Here is a 14,500-nt window from a genome sequence, read left to right as displayed (position 1 = left end):
ATGAAATTGAATCTGTGGATGACAGCTCATTTTCACTTCTTATAAACAAGGTAATTCTATGAAATATTGTGAATGACTTGTTATTTTTCTTTACAAATACTTTATAAGTAAAAGGTTGAATTGATTGTTAATATACTGGTTATTCGAATATCATATAATAATTACTGTATCAGAATGTTTAATTCTTGAATTGAGCTTGTGCTAAAACTGAACTTACTATAAACACCGAGAAGCAGACGATGAAAATGATAAAAGCAGTTCTGAACATACTGCGATGCATAAAAGTAAAGCAAACTGACACATGCTGTGCATTAAATAGGAAAATGATATTTCATCGCGTTGTTTAAACAGATGAAAATGCGAACTTCGTGTTTGATTGTTACGTCACATTATCACCGACATCGGTGTTTTTCACGCATGAAAACAACATTTACTGATGTTGTTGAATTTTGATAAAACATGAAAATCCATTTGAGATCTTTTTTCATTTCAATATAAGGAAATGGGGGAAATTTTTTACACTGGGTCGATATTTAAAAAAAACAATACCAAATCATCATCTTCTGTTCGGGATTAAAGGAAGAATTTTGCTCACCTCTTCCTAGCATAGCTAGATGACTAAAGAATTTTAAACTGTTTATTCAAACATTGCTGTAGTGCATTGTCAATCACTCTGTTTTATTTTTTAATTAACTTTCACAAATAAAAATTCTTTTCTATTTAATGGACTGATTGTTCATCAATAATAATTTTTCATTGTTGTATATTTATTTATTGTTAAGAAAATAGCTTTTATTACATATTTGTATTGACAAAATTATTAAGCGAAACGTTGTCAAAACTCACGCCTCAAAATTGTTAAGAAAATTTTACTGCTTCCAAGTTTTGATTTTTCATTTACAAAATTGCAATTCAATTTTTTTTAATTTATTTTCAATTTTTCATAAAAGAATCATACTGTAGGGACAAAAGTTGATAACCTATGTGGAAATTAGTTTCATTTTATCACAACTGCAGTGCTAACGATCTCTGCTTTCATGAATTATTTTTACGATTTGCTACATAATACAACTGCAACATAAAATTCAATAGTGAAGGTGAATTCAATAGTGAAGAAAATTTGTATATTTGCGTTATAAAAAAACAAAATCGAAAGCTGTGTAAACTGTATTTGCAATCTGTTGCTTATTTATTAGCTAAAACGCTAGTGTAGTAAATATATTCGAATGTGCGTAATGTACATTGTTTATTTTCATTCCATTTCATTTCATGCAGCAATTATCAAAAGAAAAAACAAAAGAGCTATTCAATTTGAGCATAAACATACATCATAGTACAGTACGTTTCAAATTGTAATAATTATGCTTTATTCTTTGTGTATATTGATTTCATTGTTGAAATGAGTGTCGCTTTTTGGTTTTTCTTTTTGAAAACAGATAACCAGCTTCGTTTTCATTTTAGTATACATGACAGTTCTCAGTGGTGTGTAGCAGATGTATATGAGTGGAAATGAGATCAAGCCTACGCATTTGACAAAAGAGCAGAAAATGATAAACCGATGCTCTATGTAGCCGTAAGCGATGAAAGTGCGCACAGTATGGGGAAGAAGTTCGAACGGAACGCTGAGAACAAAAATGGGCAACAAGTGTTTGACGAGAAGCAGCTCACGAAGAAGCACTTGCCTCACTTGAGAATTGGTAACTTCCTTTCGTCTTGCTTCCTGCTTCTGAGTCAGGTAAAAAGCCGTCACATAGACTGCGATGGAAATATGAAAACAGACAGTTGTGAATGTCCACTGAAACAATGCGTACGGCTTCAAAAGCACCAGATCGAACGAACAAAGTGATGATATGTCAACATCATTTTTGAAAAATATTGAAAGTATACTTCCGACAACGTTTATGCTGCTCATAAATAATGAAAGCAAAAACATTTGATCAGTAATATGCTCCCTGATCAGGTACGGTGTTTTTGGTCGCAGTGCAGGTATCAATATGCAAACTGACAACATTAGCTGAGCAAAAGCGGAATAAGTGCTAGAAAAGACCAACAAAATCAATTCAGGACTTCGCAGTATGCATTCCAACGGTTTTGTTTGTGATATCCGTTCGCCAATTACAATCTGACGGCCATAATCAGATGCTAAAGTAGCTGCGATGAGAATTCGACCAAGTGTATGACCTGAAATTGCCCATTTTTAAAAAAACAATTTTATTTACAGTATTTCTTCTATAATAAATGATTTTTGTTCATTGCTTACTGGCAAATATGTTTTTGATTCTTCTTGGCTCTTTGCCATAATCCAAAATGACTAAAAATGCACAATTGAAAAAAAATGCAAGAAGTGTTATGCCCATCATAATTATGCGGATAATTCGAATGGCTGATTCTAAATCGTCATAATCGTCTGCATTATCTTCTGTGGACATTTCTGTGTAGTAGAATTGCAATGCTATCTGCTACCACCGAATTGCATAAACATAGTGCATTACTCTTTCCGTGTTGTTACCTTTTCCACCATACACCAACCAGTACAGCATTCATCTATAAAATGAATAATTAAAACTTTTTCTATTCATTGAAAATATTGATTTTTCATTTGTCAAAAAATTAAAAAAGACTCTTTCAATATAGATTTATTTAATTTTATGCCGAAAGTTTTTATCGATTTACACATATTGCTTGTTTGTTTGCAAATGATAAAAACAGAATTATTGTAAATTTACTTAGAAAAATATATGTACGTTTATATGTGCACGTAAGTATAGCATAATAAAAATAATGAATACACAAATCCATAAAACATAAGGTAAATTGTAAGAAAATAAAATTATACCTATTACAGTATTCACGTTGAGTGATTCAATTCAATTTTGTTAGCAACTTGTGCAACAGAGCCGAACTTAAAAAAAGGTTTTCTTAAGAATTAGATTTTTATTTTTGATAATTTAGATAAATATGTATTTATATATATATTCTTTTGATTGCTGCATTAAAACATTTTTTCAGTACTGTATAACAACAGTATAACAAAATGAAAGCAGCAAATAAAGTAAAATAGAAATTTACTGTTCAAAAATTTTGAAGCATTTGTGTTGGCTTTGCTTCAGGACGAAACAAGAAGTTTTTTATTTGGCCATAGATTTCGAGCTTAAATGGACTGTGCCAAAAACGTATAAGAGGAAATGCAATCAGTCCAGGGCAAATTAAATCAGAACAGTAATAGGCATACTTGGGATGCAGAAAATGAAGTGAAACAAGAGCTCGAATTGTATATGGAGCTGCTTCAAACAAGATGTTCACAATGACGATTGGTAGTAAATGTTTAATGAAAAGCGTTTCTTTGGAGTGCACATCTCGAACTTGGATGTTTGGCAATGCTTTCAGTTTTTCCTCTCGTCGTTTGGTATAATAAAAAGCTACAAAGTATATCCCAATTGCTATGTAGCAACCTGCAACGATCATGACCCAGAATACACTGGCAAACATATCCGAAACAACATAATCAAAAAAACACACAGACGACACATGTTTCTCAGTTTTAAGCATGACAGAGAAAATGCAGGCAAAAGTGTTGATGAAGCTTATCAATACTGCAACTTGGAATAGACGATCCGTAATTTGCTCTCGTATTACGTAAGGGGTTTTTTTGCCAAATGACAGGTATTATTGCACACACGGATAGCATTAATTGGGAAAACGCTGAATAAGTTCTTGAAAATACAAGTAACACTATTTCAGGACTGTGAAATATGCATCCCGCTGCATCCGTTTTAGTTATTCTTTCTCCAATAAGTACCAATCTGCCGAAATCAGAAGCTGCAGCGCAGGCTAAGAAAATACGACCAACTGCATAACCTAGAAAATTATACACACATATCTGTAACATTTAATAGAAAACTTTAGATAGAAAGTTTTTTAATACATAAAAATTATGCTACTATAATTTTGATTTTAACACACAGATTTTTTAGATTTAAATATTAGTGATAATTAAGTAATATAAGCTATGAAAACAACAAATTATACATCATTCATTATCTTTGAATGTCTTTAAAATAATAGTTATAAATAAATATTGTGATGTAATCAGTGGAACAGATTACCAGCATAAGCATTTTTAGTTCTTCTTGGCTCGCTTCCATGATCCAGTACAACCAAAAATATGCAGTTAGTAAGAAATGCTATGATTGCCAGAGCTATCAGTGAACAGTGATGAATTCTTACACCATCATGTAATTCTTCTAAATCTTCTACAAGTTCTGCTTCGTTGGCGTCCATTTTTATTCTAATTTCAGATTGCCATTTAAGAAAAAAGCACGGATAACCCTAGAATTATACGTCTACTGCCAGATATCAAACATCAAGCTATTTTTATTTTCCAGTGCCTAAAGTGAGTTTAATAATACTGAATATAAATTATTGATTTAACATTTATTATTAAAACAATAAAAATTGCAATGCTAAACAGATGCTATTCATTATTCATACTAATGCCATTTTATTTATCATTTAAAATAATGCATTGCCTGCTGTGAATGACTTTCATTTGCAAAGTGCACATTTAAAAGTATTTAAAAGCACCTTTCCACAATATTAAATTACAATAACAATTATATTTCTATTATATGCATATAGTTTTTCAAGGATATGTACACTTTCATTTCATGCACAAAGTATTTCGGGACTGAAAATGATTAAGATGCTAATTTTTACATTAACTTATTATTTATTAAATTAATGGAATAAAGTGATTGATTAATAACGGGCGTAATAAGCTTAATGGCTTTCATAAAATGAATAGCAGTAAAATTTGACAGACTTTTGATGTTTCTGCGCAGCGCATTAAATTTCCTGATCAAAATATTGCTTTTAAAATACTTATACAAATTGATTAAAAAATGCTGCTAATTTCTTTAAAACTATTCTTATATAAGATTTCAAATGGATTCTCTTGTAAAAAAATCACTTTTATCAAAATAATGCTTTATCTGAGTGCTCGGAATGTCAAATTCTTTAGCTAGTAAATTTTCTCAGATATTCAAAGAAATTCTTAGTGAAATTTCCCAAAACTTTTTAATTCACAAATTTCATATTTTGTGACGCATTAATTCCTGAGCATTTTTTACTGTCATGTAAAAATATTTTATGTTTTAAATTATTGTTTGTTTTACTTTAAACTAACATTGCTATAATTTAATTGTGAACTGAATTTGCTTACACTGTCATTTGCAAATTTTTAAAGCCAACAATGGTGGACAGTTTGCAAGCAGTTGCTCGTTTGATCAATGAAAGCTTGGTGAAGCGAATTGTCGTATTAGTTGGAGCTGGAATTAGCGTTCCTTCTGGTATTCCTGATTTCCGGTGATTACATACTTATAAAGACATGGTGAACTGCATTTTACTTTTATTTATTCATGTATTTCAGTAGTCCAGAATCTGGCTTTTATCGTCAAATTCAGAAAGAAGAAAACATATCAGATCCAGCATCCGTTTTTGATTTGAAACTTTTCAAACGGGATCCCACATTGTTTTACAAAGTTGCTTGGCGTCTTTTTCCTGGGATCCACAAACCTAATGAAGTTCATTATTTTATTCGGCTGTTACAAGAAAAAGATCTTTTGCTTCGCGTGTATACGCAAAACATTGACGGTTTGGAGAGAGGCAATAATTTTATTATGTTTTGTAAATTTTATATTTTTAAAATGATTTTTTAAAGATGCCGGAATAAATCACAACATGATAGTTGAAGCTCATGGAAGCTTTCGGTGTGGAAAATGCACACAGTGTTCTAAAAAAGTTTCATTTATAGAAGTTCAAGATGTTGTTCGTCGTAAAGAAGTGCCACTATGCCAGAGATGCAGAGTAACGTTTCTTATCTTTTCTGATCACACAAAGCATTAACCAATAATAATTAGTCATGAAACAACTTACAATCGATGATTGAAATTTATATTGTTAGTATCTTGATAAAATAACCGATGCTTACTTCTTATATAACTTACAGTGACTTTTAACTGTTGCTTAATTATGAATGGCATTTTAAGAAAGCAAAAGATATATGGTGTAGAATCTATTTAACGAAATTTTCAGAATGAAGATACTTTCTTCATATAGAACAATATTAATGTGCAGAAATGTGACATTTAAATAATCAGTATTATAATATTAGCCATAAATTAATTTATTGGTTAGCTTATATCGCATTGCTGTCATTATTTTTTAAAATAATTTGAGCTTCTAGGGAGTGATTAAGCCTGACGTTGTTTTCTTTGGTGAGGTGCTTCCTCTAAGATTTATGAAATACGTTAATGACATACCCAGTGCGGATTTACTGATTGTTATGGGTACATCTTTAGAGGTAAAAAAATTAAAATAAAATGAATAAGTAATAAAATTTCATATGAAAAGTACTGTAGGTCTATCCATTTGCTGGTATTATCGACTTGGTTAAGCACACCACTCCTCGTCTTTTAATAAATAAAATTGCAGTTGGCCAGTTTTCTGAGAATCCAAGACAGAACGATTATATCTATGAAGGTAACGATTGATTTCATTAATAAAATATGTAACATTATGGGTGCATCTTATTCTTAAGCTTTTTAATTTTTAAATAATTTTTATGTGCTTCAATATACGTCATGTTTTTATGTATACTTCAATGATAAACTATGGCTGCATATTGCAATAAACAAGTAAAAATATGAAGATTATATTAAAATGTTTAGGTGATGTGGTCAAAGGCATCTTGGAGTTGTGCAAGTTGCTTCATTGGACCAATGATTTGACCGCTTTAATGCAGCCATCAGATGAAGTATATGCGACGTAAATATGTGAAAATATTTTTTAGTAATGATCAATTTTATAGAATAACGGAGAGAACTGAAACTGATCGTTTTAAGCATTTTGAATGTGATGTGTACAAAGAATTTTTGTCTGTGATTTTATTTCTTTGTCGAATTTATAATATAATTAATATAATAATAAATAATCATAATTATAATCAGTGATTTTGTGTAATGGAACGTTTGAGAAAGTCAAGCAGCATTTTCATTTCTGTTTTTGAAAAAGCATTGCTATTTACCACCATTTATACAATACTTTTCATTGTTTCCGCAGTAATATGGGATTTTCTTCTAATAACCGTGTAAATAGCTCTGATTTGTTTCATGTATTAAACAGCTTTGAAATATAATAAGGGTAAAGCACCCCTCTATTCAGCTGCAGTTGATACACCACCAAAATTTTTATACACTATTTTTTAAATTTGAATTAGTTTCAGTTAGAGAAGCATCATATTGGAACATGCTCAGAAAATCATTTAACTTAAAAAATAGAAAATTTATACGAGTAAATAATAAAAAAAACAGAATTGTGATATTTTGTATTAATAATTGTTTTAATGCTAATATTTTAAAAAATTACTTAGAAAGGTATATGAAAAATATAGTTTTATAATAAATTGAATTACTTTTGTGGTATTTCCATATAAATTATATGAATAAAAATGCATTGCAGTATTCTTCGAAATACTTATTATGGAAGTGGTAAATTCAATCTTCTTTTGCATCTAGTGAAGTGTGAGTATTCAAGATTGTACAAGTTTATAATTTTTTTTATTTATTATTAAACATAAATAAATGTATTTGTATGTTATTATCGATTAATAAGCGTAATTTTATAAAATTGTCAGCTAGCAGTGAAATGTTAGCCAATCTTTGCAAAACTGACGAAAAAACAAAGCCTAACAATGCAATAAACTTACAACCAGGAAAACATAATATAAAAGCAAAGTTATATGAAAAGAAATTCTATTTTGTATTAAATTTTACAATTTAAGGCATAAAAATAAAATAAACTGAAAAAAGGAGTTATTAAAACTAACAGTATGCACTGGGATCCGGAGATGAAGGAGCAGGAAGGGTAGGTTTTAGTCTTATTATGCTGCAGCGCATTTCCCCATCGACCATCAACACCGCAGCACAGTTGTCATAAACTTGACAGTAATTAGGGGCACTGAAAATTGTCACCAAGTGGTTTTCGGCAAAAAATTCAAAGCCATCACTGACTACTTGGTGCGCACGAGCAATCAAATCGATGTCCATTTTCCGGCAAAATTCATAAACCATTTCAGGACTAAACAAGTGACCGGCGCCTCGATTACTACGGATCCAACGTTCACACTCATAGGACGGATCTGACCAGAGTAAATCAATCAAAAAACTTTTTGTGATATTTCTTATTGGTCGGGCAACTTGACGAATTTGGTTGAAATTTGAAAGATATGGTGAAATACCACCATGCATACAAAAGATACGGTTGCCCACTAGACCAGCCATGGGCAGTAAATTGAATGCTTCGTTAAAAAGAACGTATATGCGTGTTGAATAGCGTTTACAGCATTCATATAAAAAGCCATAATATTTATTAATATTATATAGTTCGTGGTTACCACGGAGCATGAAAAAATTATTCGGATATAGAATTTTAAATAAAAACATCATGCATATTACTTCAATACTTTTTGACCCTCGGTCTACATAATCTCCCAAAAAAAGGTAACGTTGAGAAGGAGGCCATCCAACTATTTCAAACAGTCGCAAAAGATCATGATACTGTCCATGAATATCTCCACAAATTGCAATTGGAGAATTCACTTCCACTAATGTTGGCTCCATTGCTAATACCAATTTGACTTTCTCTATTATGAATTCAATTTCATCAGAACTCAGTAGCTCGTTGGCAGTCATCTTTATTAGCAAGTCTTTAGCATCCATTGTCGCCTGTTCACTCTCGCCGCTGCTTTCATCACAAAACTGGTTTCTATTACAATCATTTTTATACTGAATTAAATTTTAATCTGTATTTCAAAGTCCGTTTAAACTGTTATGTTTTAATTTAAACATTCAGCACTGCTATTTTTTGGTTTAAATTGTAAATAATAAACTAGTTATATTACGATAGCTTAGTTTAATTTTAATAAATTGCATTTTGAAAATACTTTTTACATTGATGATTTACGTAGAAGGTAGAGCGTCAATAAAAATTTATGTATAATAGGAAAATAGAATCAAGCATGTTTTAACTTAAAATTGCACAAATGCAAAATTTCATTTTTTGTGATTAATATTTTCGATGCACTTTTTCTTCATCCCATTATTATTCAATTAATTTTTCAATTTTGCTGATTGCTAATTTGGCATTCAATAAATGAGTAGGCAATGTATGTTGCAAAATTATAATACTATAATTTGTGAAGAAGCGTCAATGTTAGCTGCAAAATGAAAACCTAAAGTATGGAAATTATTCTGCACTGTAGATGCTGTTTTTGTTGCAACAAATTATTTCCATTTTTAAGAACTTATTTTTAAGTATGCACTGTTCATTTATTTATTTTGTTTTCACTTATATAAAACATCACAATATCTTTTATGTTGTAGTGCATACTCAATTTTTGTGTTTGATTAATTTTTCTCTTTACAAATAAATTGGCATTGTTTTTCAAGGGCAGTGTTTTATCATAAATAATAATGAAATATTTTCTTTTGAAAATAAATTAGTAAGTAGTATATTCCAATCATAAGAGCATGAGAATAAAGAAAGCTTTCCTTTCCTAAAATTAAACATACATGCTAAGTGAACTTCTATTTCTGTTTATTTAGATACTATGTAGTAATGTGCATTAAGTGATCTCTTTACACCAATTATTGTAGCGCAGTTAGTGCTTAAATTGGAAATTATGATGCAAATAAAAGATAATTAGTTCTGTAAACTCTGAGATTTCTTGAAGATAAAAATGTTAATATTAAGATAATAAGAATACTAAGGAAATAATCATTGTGCTTATTGATTTTTTTATTAACATCAACATGAATAGAAGTATATCTATCAAAGAATTAAAGTATATAGAAAGCAGAATGAACATTTTCCAAGGAAATGAGATTGAAAATTTTAGAAAATAGAAGAGATTGCATTACAGAAACCACAGATAAAATTCATTAATTCTGAAGTAATACATTATTTCATTCTTCAAACGAACATGCCTTTAATTATCTTATTAATTTCAAATTATTATCGCCATTAATATACTGTGCATTTAATTTACTAGCCTTTTTATTCTATATGCTTTAACATAATGGAAAGCATGCCTATTATCATTACTATTACTATTATTATTACTGCATCAATATTTTTGCACTCAGAATCTTTACTGGCGCAATATTTTATATAATCACTGAAGCAGCCATACATAATATCATAAACACAAAAAAAGAGTTTAATAAAATAAATTTCAGTTTTATATATAGAATAATAACAAATAAATTGCCTATTTTTTATATTTCTGCTGCATATATGAAAGTTTATATTTTATTATGCATTATTCTTATGCAATTCACTCACATTACAAAACTAAATGTTCACATATACAATTATAAATATCTGCATAAATGAAAAACGTTTTCTAATGAACATTCAACTTATGGTTGAAAATTACGTTCTGCATATAAATGATGTGATAAATACATTTGATTTACCTTATCTTTTACAATTAGCTTAAAATTTAAATAAATGTAGCAGATGTTACTTTTTCTTAGATTTGGTTAGAAGTGGCATCAAATAGATGGAAGGTAAGTAGAAGTTTGGATAGAAAGTGTTCTGCAAATGCAATGAAGTATAATAAAATAGCATTATTTAAAAATTCTGACTATATTTTATTTCATTTTACTTTTATAAAATTTTACAAATATGTTGTATTAAGTTTCTCATTTATAGCTATAACATAAAAACATCAAAACATTTTATTCAAGTATGATAAAAATAATATCTAAATATATGGAAGTCACATTAAGTTGATGAATGAATTAGATTCCATTTATCAAACTTTCATTTAAAATTTTCTAATATTATTTGTGGATAAAAATTTCTTTAAAACAGTGCAGCAAAAAAGAAAAAATAATGAAATCAATCAAAAGCAGAAATGAAAAAAATATTCAAATGTAACGATGAATGGATTAATGCAATGGTGATCAATTAATGCTAATGGAAAGTAAAGCTGCTTTCGAGAAACATTAATGGCATTAGATAATAATCTATAATTATAATTATAAAATGTAATTTTGCTAACAATAAAATAAATAGCATCTTTTATAGTGAACTAATAAAAAATCAATGTTTCATTTTTGGCGCTTGGTCTTCCTATTTTGAAAAGCCTTTTAAATCTGAGAAGCATGGTTAAAAACCATATTAGAAAATGAAAATTTTCATTAACTTCTTACATTTCACATTACAGATTACATTTTTTACAATTTTCGCTTGCAGAAAAAATTATTTTTCATTGGTTGAGAAAATCTGAAATGCAATATTCAAAACAATCTTTACAGTCAGAATAAGAGTTTTACTATTGTTAATAAAAATAGAATTATTATGCAATTATTAATTTAATTTTTATTTCATAACTACAACTGCATGTTGCTTTGTTTTCTTTCTTTCAGCTTTAAACTTGTCATTCATTTATAGCAGTGCATTAATGACATTTGTTTGATTATATATATTATAATTCGATAATGTTTGAGTTATTGCAATGGCTTTTAGTAATGCATCACAGGTTGCAATAATTCTTGAAAAATAAACGTTTACTTAAATGAAGATATTTTATTAGGTAAGGGCAATCAAATTTGTCGTCTTCAATATTTTAATGTATTTGCCTTTCTAATGTCTGATGTGGTCTTCGATGTATTGTTTTTTCCTAAATATGTAACTCCATTTAGAAGCTTCACTGCATACTATGCATTTATACTTTTTTATTATAAATTGTTATTCAAATTATTGTGAATAAATTTACAGTAAAGAAATGCTGCAACAGCATTGCTGTAGTTGTTGCCTATCTTAAAAAGCATTCAGTGTAATCACATGTTACAGTTATCATCAGTTAATTTAAAAAATTTTAATACGTTACCCAATTATTTATGTCCATCTTATAAAATAAAAATAATGTCAACTATAATATTAGTATTTTCAATATAAAGACCATATGTGATATTACTGTTTTTATGCTCAAATTTGTTTTCTTATAAAAATTACTCATATTTATTAAGAGCATTTGGATATAAATTTATTATGATAAAAGCACATTTTCTGGCATTCTAGTAGCATTGTTGTATAAACTTATATCATTTATATGAAAATTTCATTTTGTTTTATTAATGGCAATATTATATTTATTAATTGGATAGTACCTGAAAGCTTTTTTTTATTATTTTGTCACATAATGATATGTATTAAGTATATCTCCATTAAAATGATTTTTATTTTGGTAATATTCCTGAAAGTTTTTTAGCAAGTGAAATTTTGTTTATTTGAGGTAATCTGCTTTTTGAAATTTTAAAATTCACCATATTTTTAAGATGTGATTGAAGCATTGTTCCTTTTATATGAAAGCATTTTATTTTTTTTAAAAGTATCTTTATATTTTTGTGCGTTTTAAATTATTAATTTGGTCTATTCAATTTTAGAGCTCATTATTTTACAGTTATTGCTTTTCAATATTTTGTAATTTTTTGATTATTATTTGTAAATAATTTTTAAAATTAACTATACTGAAATGCATGAATTGAGTCATAAGTGAAAATTCGCTCTTCTATATGGCATTTTTAATTTCAGCATGTAAAAATTGCTAATTTTTTTAAAAATAATTTTCATGAAAGAGTATAAAAAGCCCAACAAAATATTGCACATGGTCAGTATCTCAAAGTATACTGCCTTTTGCATGGTTTGCAATAAAATTTTATCCTGCAGCTAGATTAATTCATTATTTTTGGATTTTTCATTGTTCTATTATAATTCCACAGACAATGGAAATGATGCATACTGCTGTTAAGAATGTAGTCAATGTTGAGGCTGTTTTGATTGCTTTAATCAGCTCATCTGTTTATTAATAATTTACAAATGAAATCTTCATTTAATTTAGTTTTCACTGACATGTTGATTTCTTTATTGAACTTTTCAGCATTATGCATCATATTATGAAAGCGGATTAATGATGCTTGCCTGTTTAGTATTTTATATATCTGTGTTTTACTAAAATTCTTTTTTTTATTTAGATGATTTTCATAAATAAGGATGCTCGTTAGAAGAACAATTTGTTTTTTACAAAAAACCAAGGCTACATTTGAATACTGAATTATTTTATGCATAATTTCGATAAAATTTTTGAACATTGATGATGCAAATAAAATTAACAATGATTAATTAAATTATAGTAAAAGATAAAACAAATTTTAGATAGCTGTTGCCACTTGAAGAAAATAAAATCAGAAAGAAAAGAAATTGGATAACATAAATTCCAATCCGTGGACTTCTGAGTTGAAAGAATGATGTTTAACGGTAATTTTTTTATTCAGAGATATTTTTTACTTAAATTGCTATTAATAAAAAATTACAAAAATATAAATTTAAGATGCAGCAAAATGTAGGAAATTCATTTTTTAGAGTTTTCATTAATATTAAAACGAATTAAATTTCTTGAATTTTCATGCATTTTAAATTTTATGCAAATCACTAATTCATGCCACTAATTTAGTTTATTAGCAGCATAACTTGCTCATACATTGCCATTTTTATTTATTATTTTTGTTAGTCTCAAATATATTTTTAAATTGGAATTTACAAAGTGACTGATGCAAAAGTAAATTAATTTTCCACACTATTTACTGTTTATTTATTTTATATTTGATCTTATTTTTAAATTTTAAACTGCATCTAGAATTTGTCACACTTCTATTATGGGCAGATGCTTGTCAGCACTCTTTAATCAGAAAGAAATTTTTAATGAGTTACTTTTTTTGCTTAAAATAACATTCGTATGATTTATATTAAAATACTTCTTACTGGTCTGTTGACTAATGAAAATCATGAATTAATTCTGTTCGCTAGACTAATCAAAATATTTTATTTGAAGTTGTATAATATTATAAAAACAGTATCCTTACAAACTCCAAAATTTTAAATATTCTGTTTTTTTTCAAAGTATTAGTATATTAAAATCTGAATGCTTTATTGCACAAAATTTATAAAAAAATTTGAACTTTGAAAATGATCATCAACTGTTTCAGCTGCAATTTGAAAAATAAGTACTAACAAAATTATTTTGCTAATCAGCACGCTGAAAAAAATTTTTCCATAGTAGACCAATCGTAAATATGGATTTAAAATCAAATAGCAATACACGGTTTCAGTTTGCTTGTCAATAATTATGCTGCATTTGTTATAAAGGTCAATTTATCTGTATTTTTACATAAGCAGCAAAGCTTTGTAAATCTAAAAATATGCTTTTATTTTAATGATAATTATAATTACTGAACTTATTATGGCATGTCAGAATGCCGCAATCTGTCACAGATGAATAAGAATGACAACCTAAAGTAAGTTTGTTAAATTATGCAGAAGTAATATTATGAAACACAATTCAAATTATTTATTTAAAGATAGTATAAAATAAAAT

At 28.1% G+C, this 14,500-nt stretch overlaps 6 protein-coding genes across 6 annotated transcripts; 2 read left to right on the top strand and 4 right to left on the bottom strand.

Annotated features, from left to right (window-relative positions):
* Window positions 1–1,366: 1,366 nt before the first annotated feature.
* Window positions 1,367–2,429, bottom strand: Tsp_01121 (conserved hypothetical protein). The gene is made up of 2 exons (XM_003376848.1): window positions 2,261–2,429; window positions 1,367–2,181 (listed from the first exon to the last, which is right to left on the bottom strand). Exons 1-2 carry the CDS (start codon window positions 2,427–2,429, stop codon window positions 1,367–1,369), a joined length of 984 nt encoding a protein of 327 aa, XP_003376896.1.
* Window positions 2,430–2,488: 59 nt separating this feature from the next.
* On the bottom strand, window positions 2,489–3,489 carry Tsp_01122 (nucleolar MIF4G domain-containing protein 1). The gene is made up of 2 exons (XM_003376847.1): window positions 3,174–3,489; window positions 2,489–2,544 (listed from the first exon to the last, which is right to left on the bottom strand). The coding sequence occupies exons 1-2, from the start codon at window positions 3,487–3,489 to the stop codon at window positions 2,489–2,491; spliced, it is 372 nt and encodes a 123-aa protein (XP_003376895.1).
* Window positions 3,490–3,541: 52 nt separating this feature from the next.
* On the bottom strand, window positions 3,542–4,281 carry Tsp_01123 (hypothetical protein). The gene is made up of 2 exons (XM_003376846.1): window positions 4,107–4,281; window positions 3,542–3,858 (listed from the first exon to the last, which is right to left on the bottom strand). Exons 1-2 carry the CDS (start codon window positions 4,279–4,281, stop codon window positions 3,542–3,544), a joined length of 492 nt encoding a protein of 163 aa, XP_003376894.1.
* Window positions 4,282–5,251: 970 nt separating this feature from the next.
* Tsp_01124 (NAD-dependent deacetylase Hst2) lies at window positions 5,252–7,330 on the top strand. Its single transcript, XM_003376845.1, has 8 exons — window positions 5,252–5,364; window positions 5,429–5,652; window positions 5,720–5,865; window positions 6,245–6,361; window positions 6,420–6,540; window positions 6,729–6,825; window positions 6,869–6,938; window positions 7,283–7,330. The coding sequence occupies exons 1-8, from the start codon at window positions 5,252–5,254 to the stop codon at window positions 7,328–7,330; spliced, it is 936 nt and encodes a 311-aa protein (XP_003376893.1).
* A 639-nt stretch (window positions 7,331–7,969) lies between these two features.
* On the bottom strand, window positions 7,970–8,750 carry Tsp_01125 (phosphoprotein phosphatase 1). Its single transcript, XM_003376844.1, has 2 exons — window positions 8,453–8,750; window positions 7,970–8,016 (listed from the first exon to the last, which is right to left on the bottom strand). The coding sequence occupies exons 1-2, from the start codon at window positions 8,748–8,750 to the stop codon at window positions 7,970–7,972; spliced, it is 345 nt and encodes a 114-aa protein (XP_003376892.1).
* Window positions 8,751–10,621: 1,871 nt separating this feature from the next.
* On the top strand, window positions 10,622–13,130 carry Tsp_01126 (nucleolar MIF4G domain-containing protein 1). The gene is made up of 5 exons (XM_003376843.1): window positions 10,622–10,628; window positions 11,660–11,697; window positions 12,705–12,926; window positions 13,007–13,054; window positions 13,101–13,130. The coding sequence occupies exons 1-5, from the start codon at window positions 10,622–10,624 to the stop codon at window positions 13,128–13,130; spliced, it is 345 nt and encodes a 114-aa protein (XP_003376891.1).
* Window positions 13,131–14,500: the final 1,370 nt, after the last annotated feature.

The sequence above is a fragment of the Trichinella spiralis genome (genome assembly GCF_000181795.1).
Source record: "Trichinella spiralis strain ISS 195 chromosome Unknown Scfld4, whole genome shotgun sequence".
NCBI lineage: Eukaryota > Metazoa > Nematoda > Enoplea > Trichinellida > Trichinellidae > Trichinella > Trichinella spiralis.
Note: the sequence above shows the minus strand (reverse complement) of the source record. Positions and strands in the feature narration are given on the sequence as shown.

Coding starts and splice junctions, on each gene's coding strand:
- Tsp_01121 (XM_003376848.1), bottom strand. CDS start 2,429: ATGTCCACAGAAGATAATGCAGACGATTATGACGATTTAGAATCAGCC. Junction 2,182..2,260: donor AATCAAAAACATATTTGCCA/GTAAGCAATGAA, acceptor GGGCAATTTCAG/GTCATACACTTGGTCGAATT.
- Tsp_01122 (XM_003376847.1), bottom strand. CDS start 3,489: ATGTTTGCCAGTGTATTCTGGGTCATGATCGTTGCAGGTTGCTACATA. Junction 2,545..3,173: donor GATTGCATTTCCTCTTATAC/GTTTTTGGCACA, acceptor TTCATTTTATAG/ATGAATGCTGTACTGGTTGG.
- Tsp_01123 (XM_003376846.1), bottom strand. CDS start 4,281: ATGGACGCCAACGAAGCAGAACTTGTAGAAGATTTAGAAGAATTACAT. Junction 3,859..4,106: donor AACTAAAAATGCTTATGCTG/GTAATCTGTTCC, acceptor ATAATTTTCTAG/GTTATGCAGTTGGTCGTATT.
- Tsp_01124 (XM_003376845.1), top strand. CDS start 5,252: ATGGTGGACAGTTTGCAAGCAGTTGCTCGTTTGATCAATGAAAGCTTG. Junction 5,866..6,244: donor CACTATGCCAGAGATGCAGA/GTAACGTTTCTT, acceptor TTGAGCTTCTAG/GGAGTGATTAAGCCTGACGT. Junction 6,541..6,728: donor GAACGATTATATCTATGAAG/GTAACGATTGAT, acceptor TAAAATGTTTAG/GTGATGTGGTCAAAGGCATC.
- Tsp_01125 (XM_003376844.1), bottom strand. CDS start 8,750: ATGACTGCCAACGAGCTACTGAGTTCTGATGAAATTGAATTCATAATA. Junction 8,017..8,452: donor TAATTTTTTCATGCTCCGTG/GTAACCACGAAC, acceptor GACAATTTTCAG/TGCCCCTAATTACTGTCAAG.
- Tsp_01126 (XM_003376843.1), top strand. Junction 11,698..12,704: donor GTCGTCTTCAATATTTTAAT/GTATTTGCCTTT, acceptor TTTTCATGAAAG/AGTATAAAAAGCCCAACAAA. Junction 12,927..13,006: donor TTGCTTTAATCAGCTCATCT/GTTTATTAATAA, acceptor TGAACTTTTCAG/CATTATGCATCATATTATGA.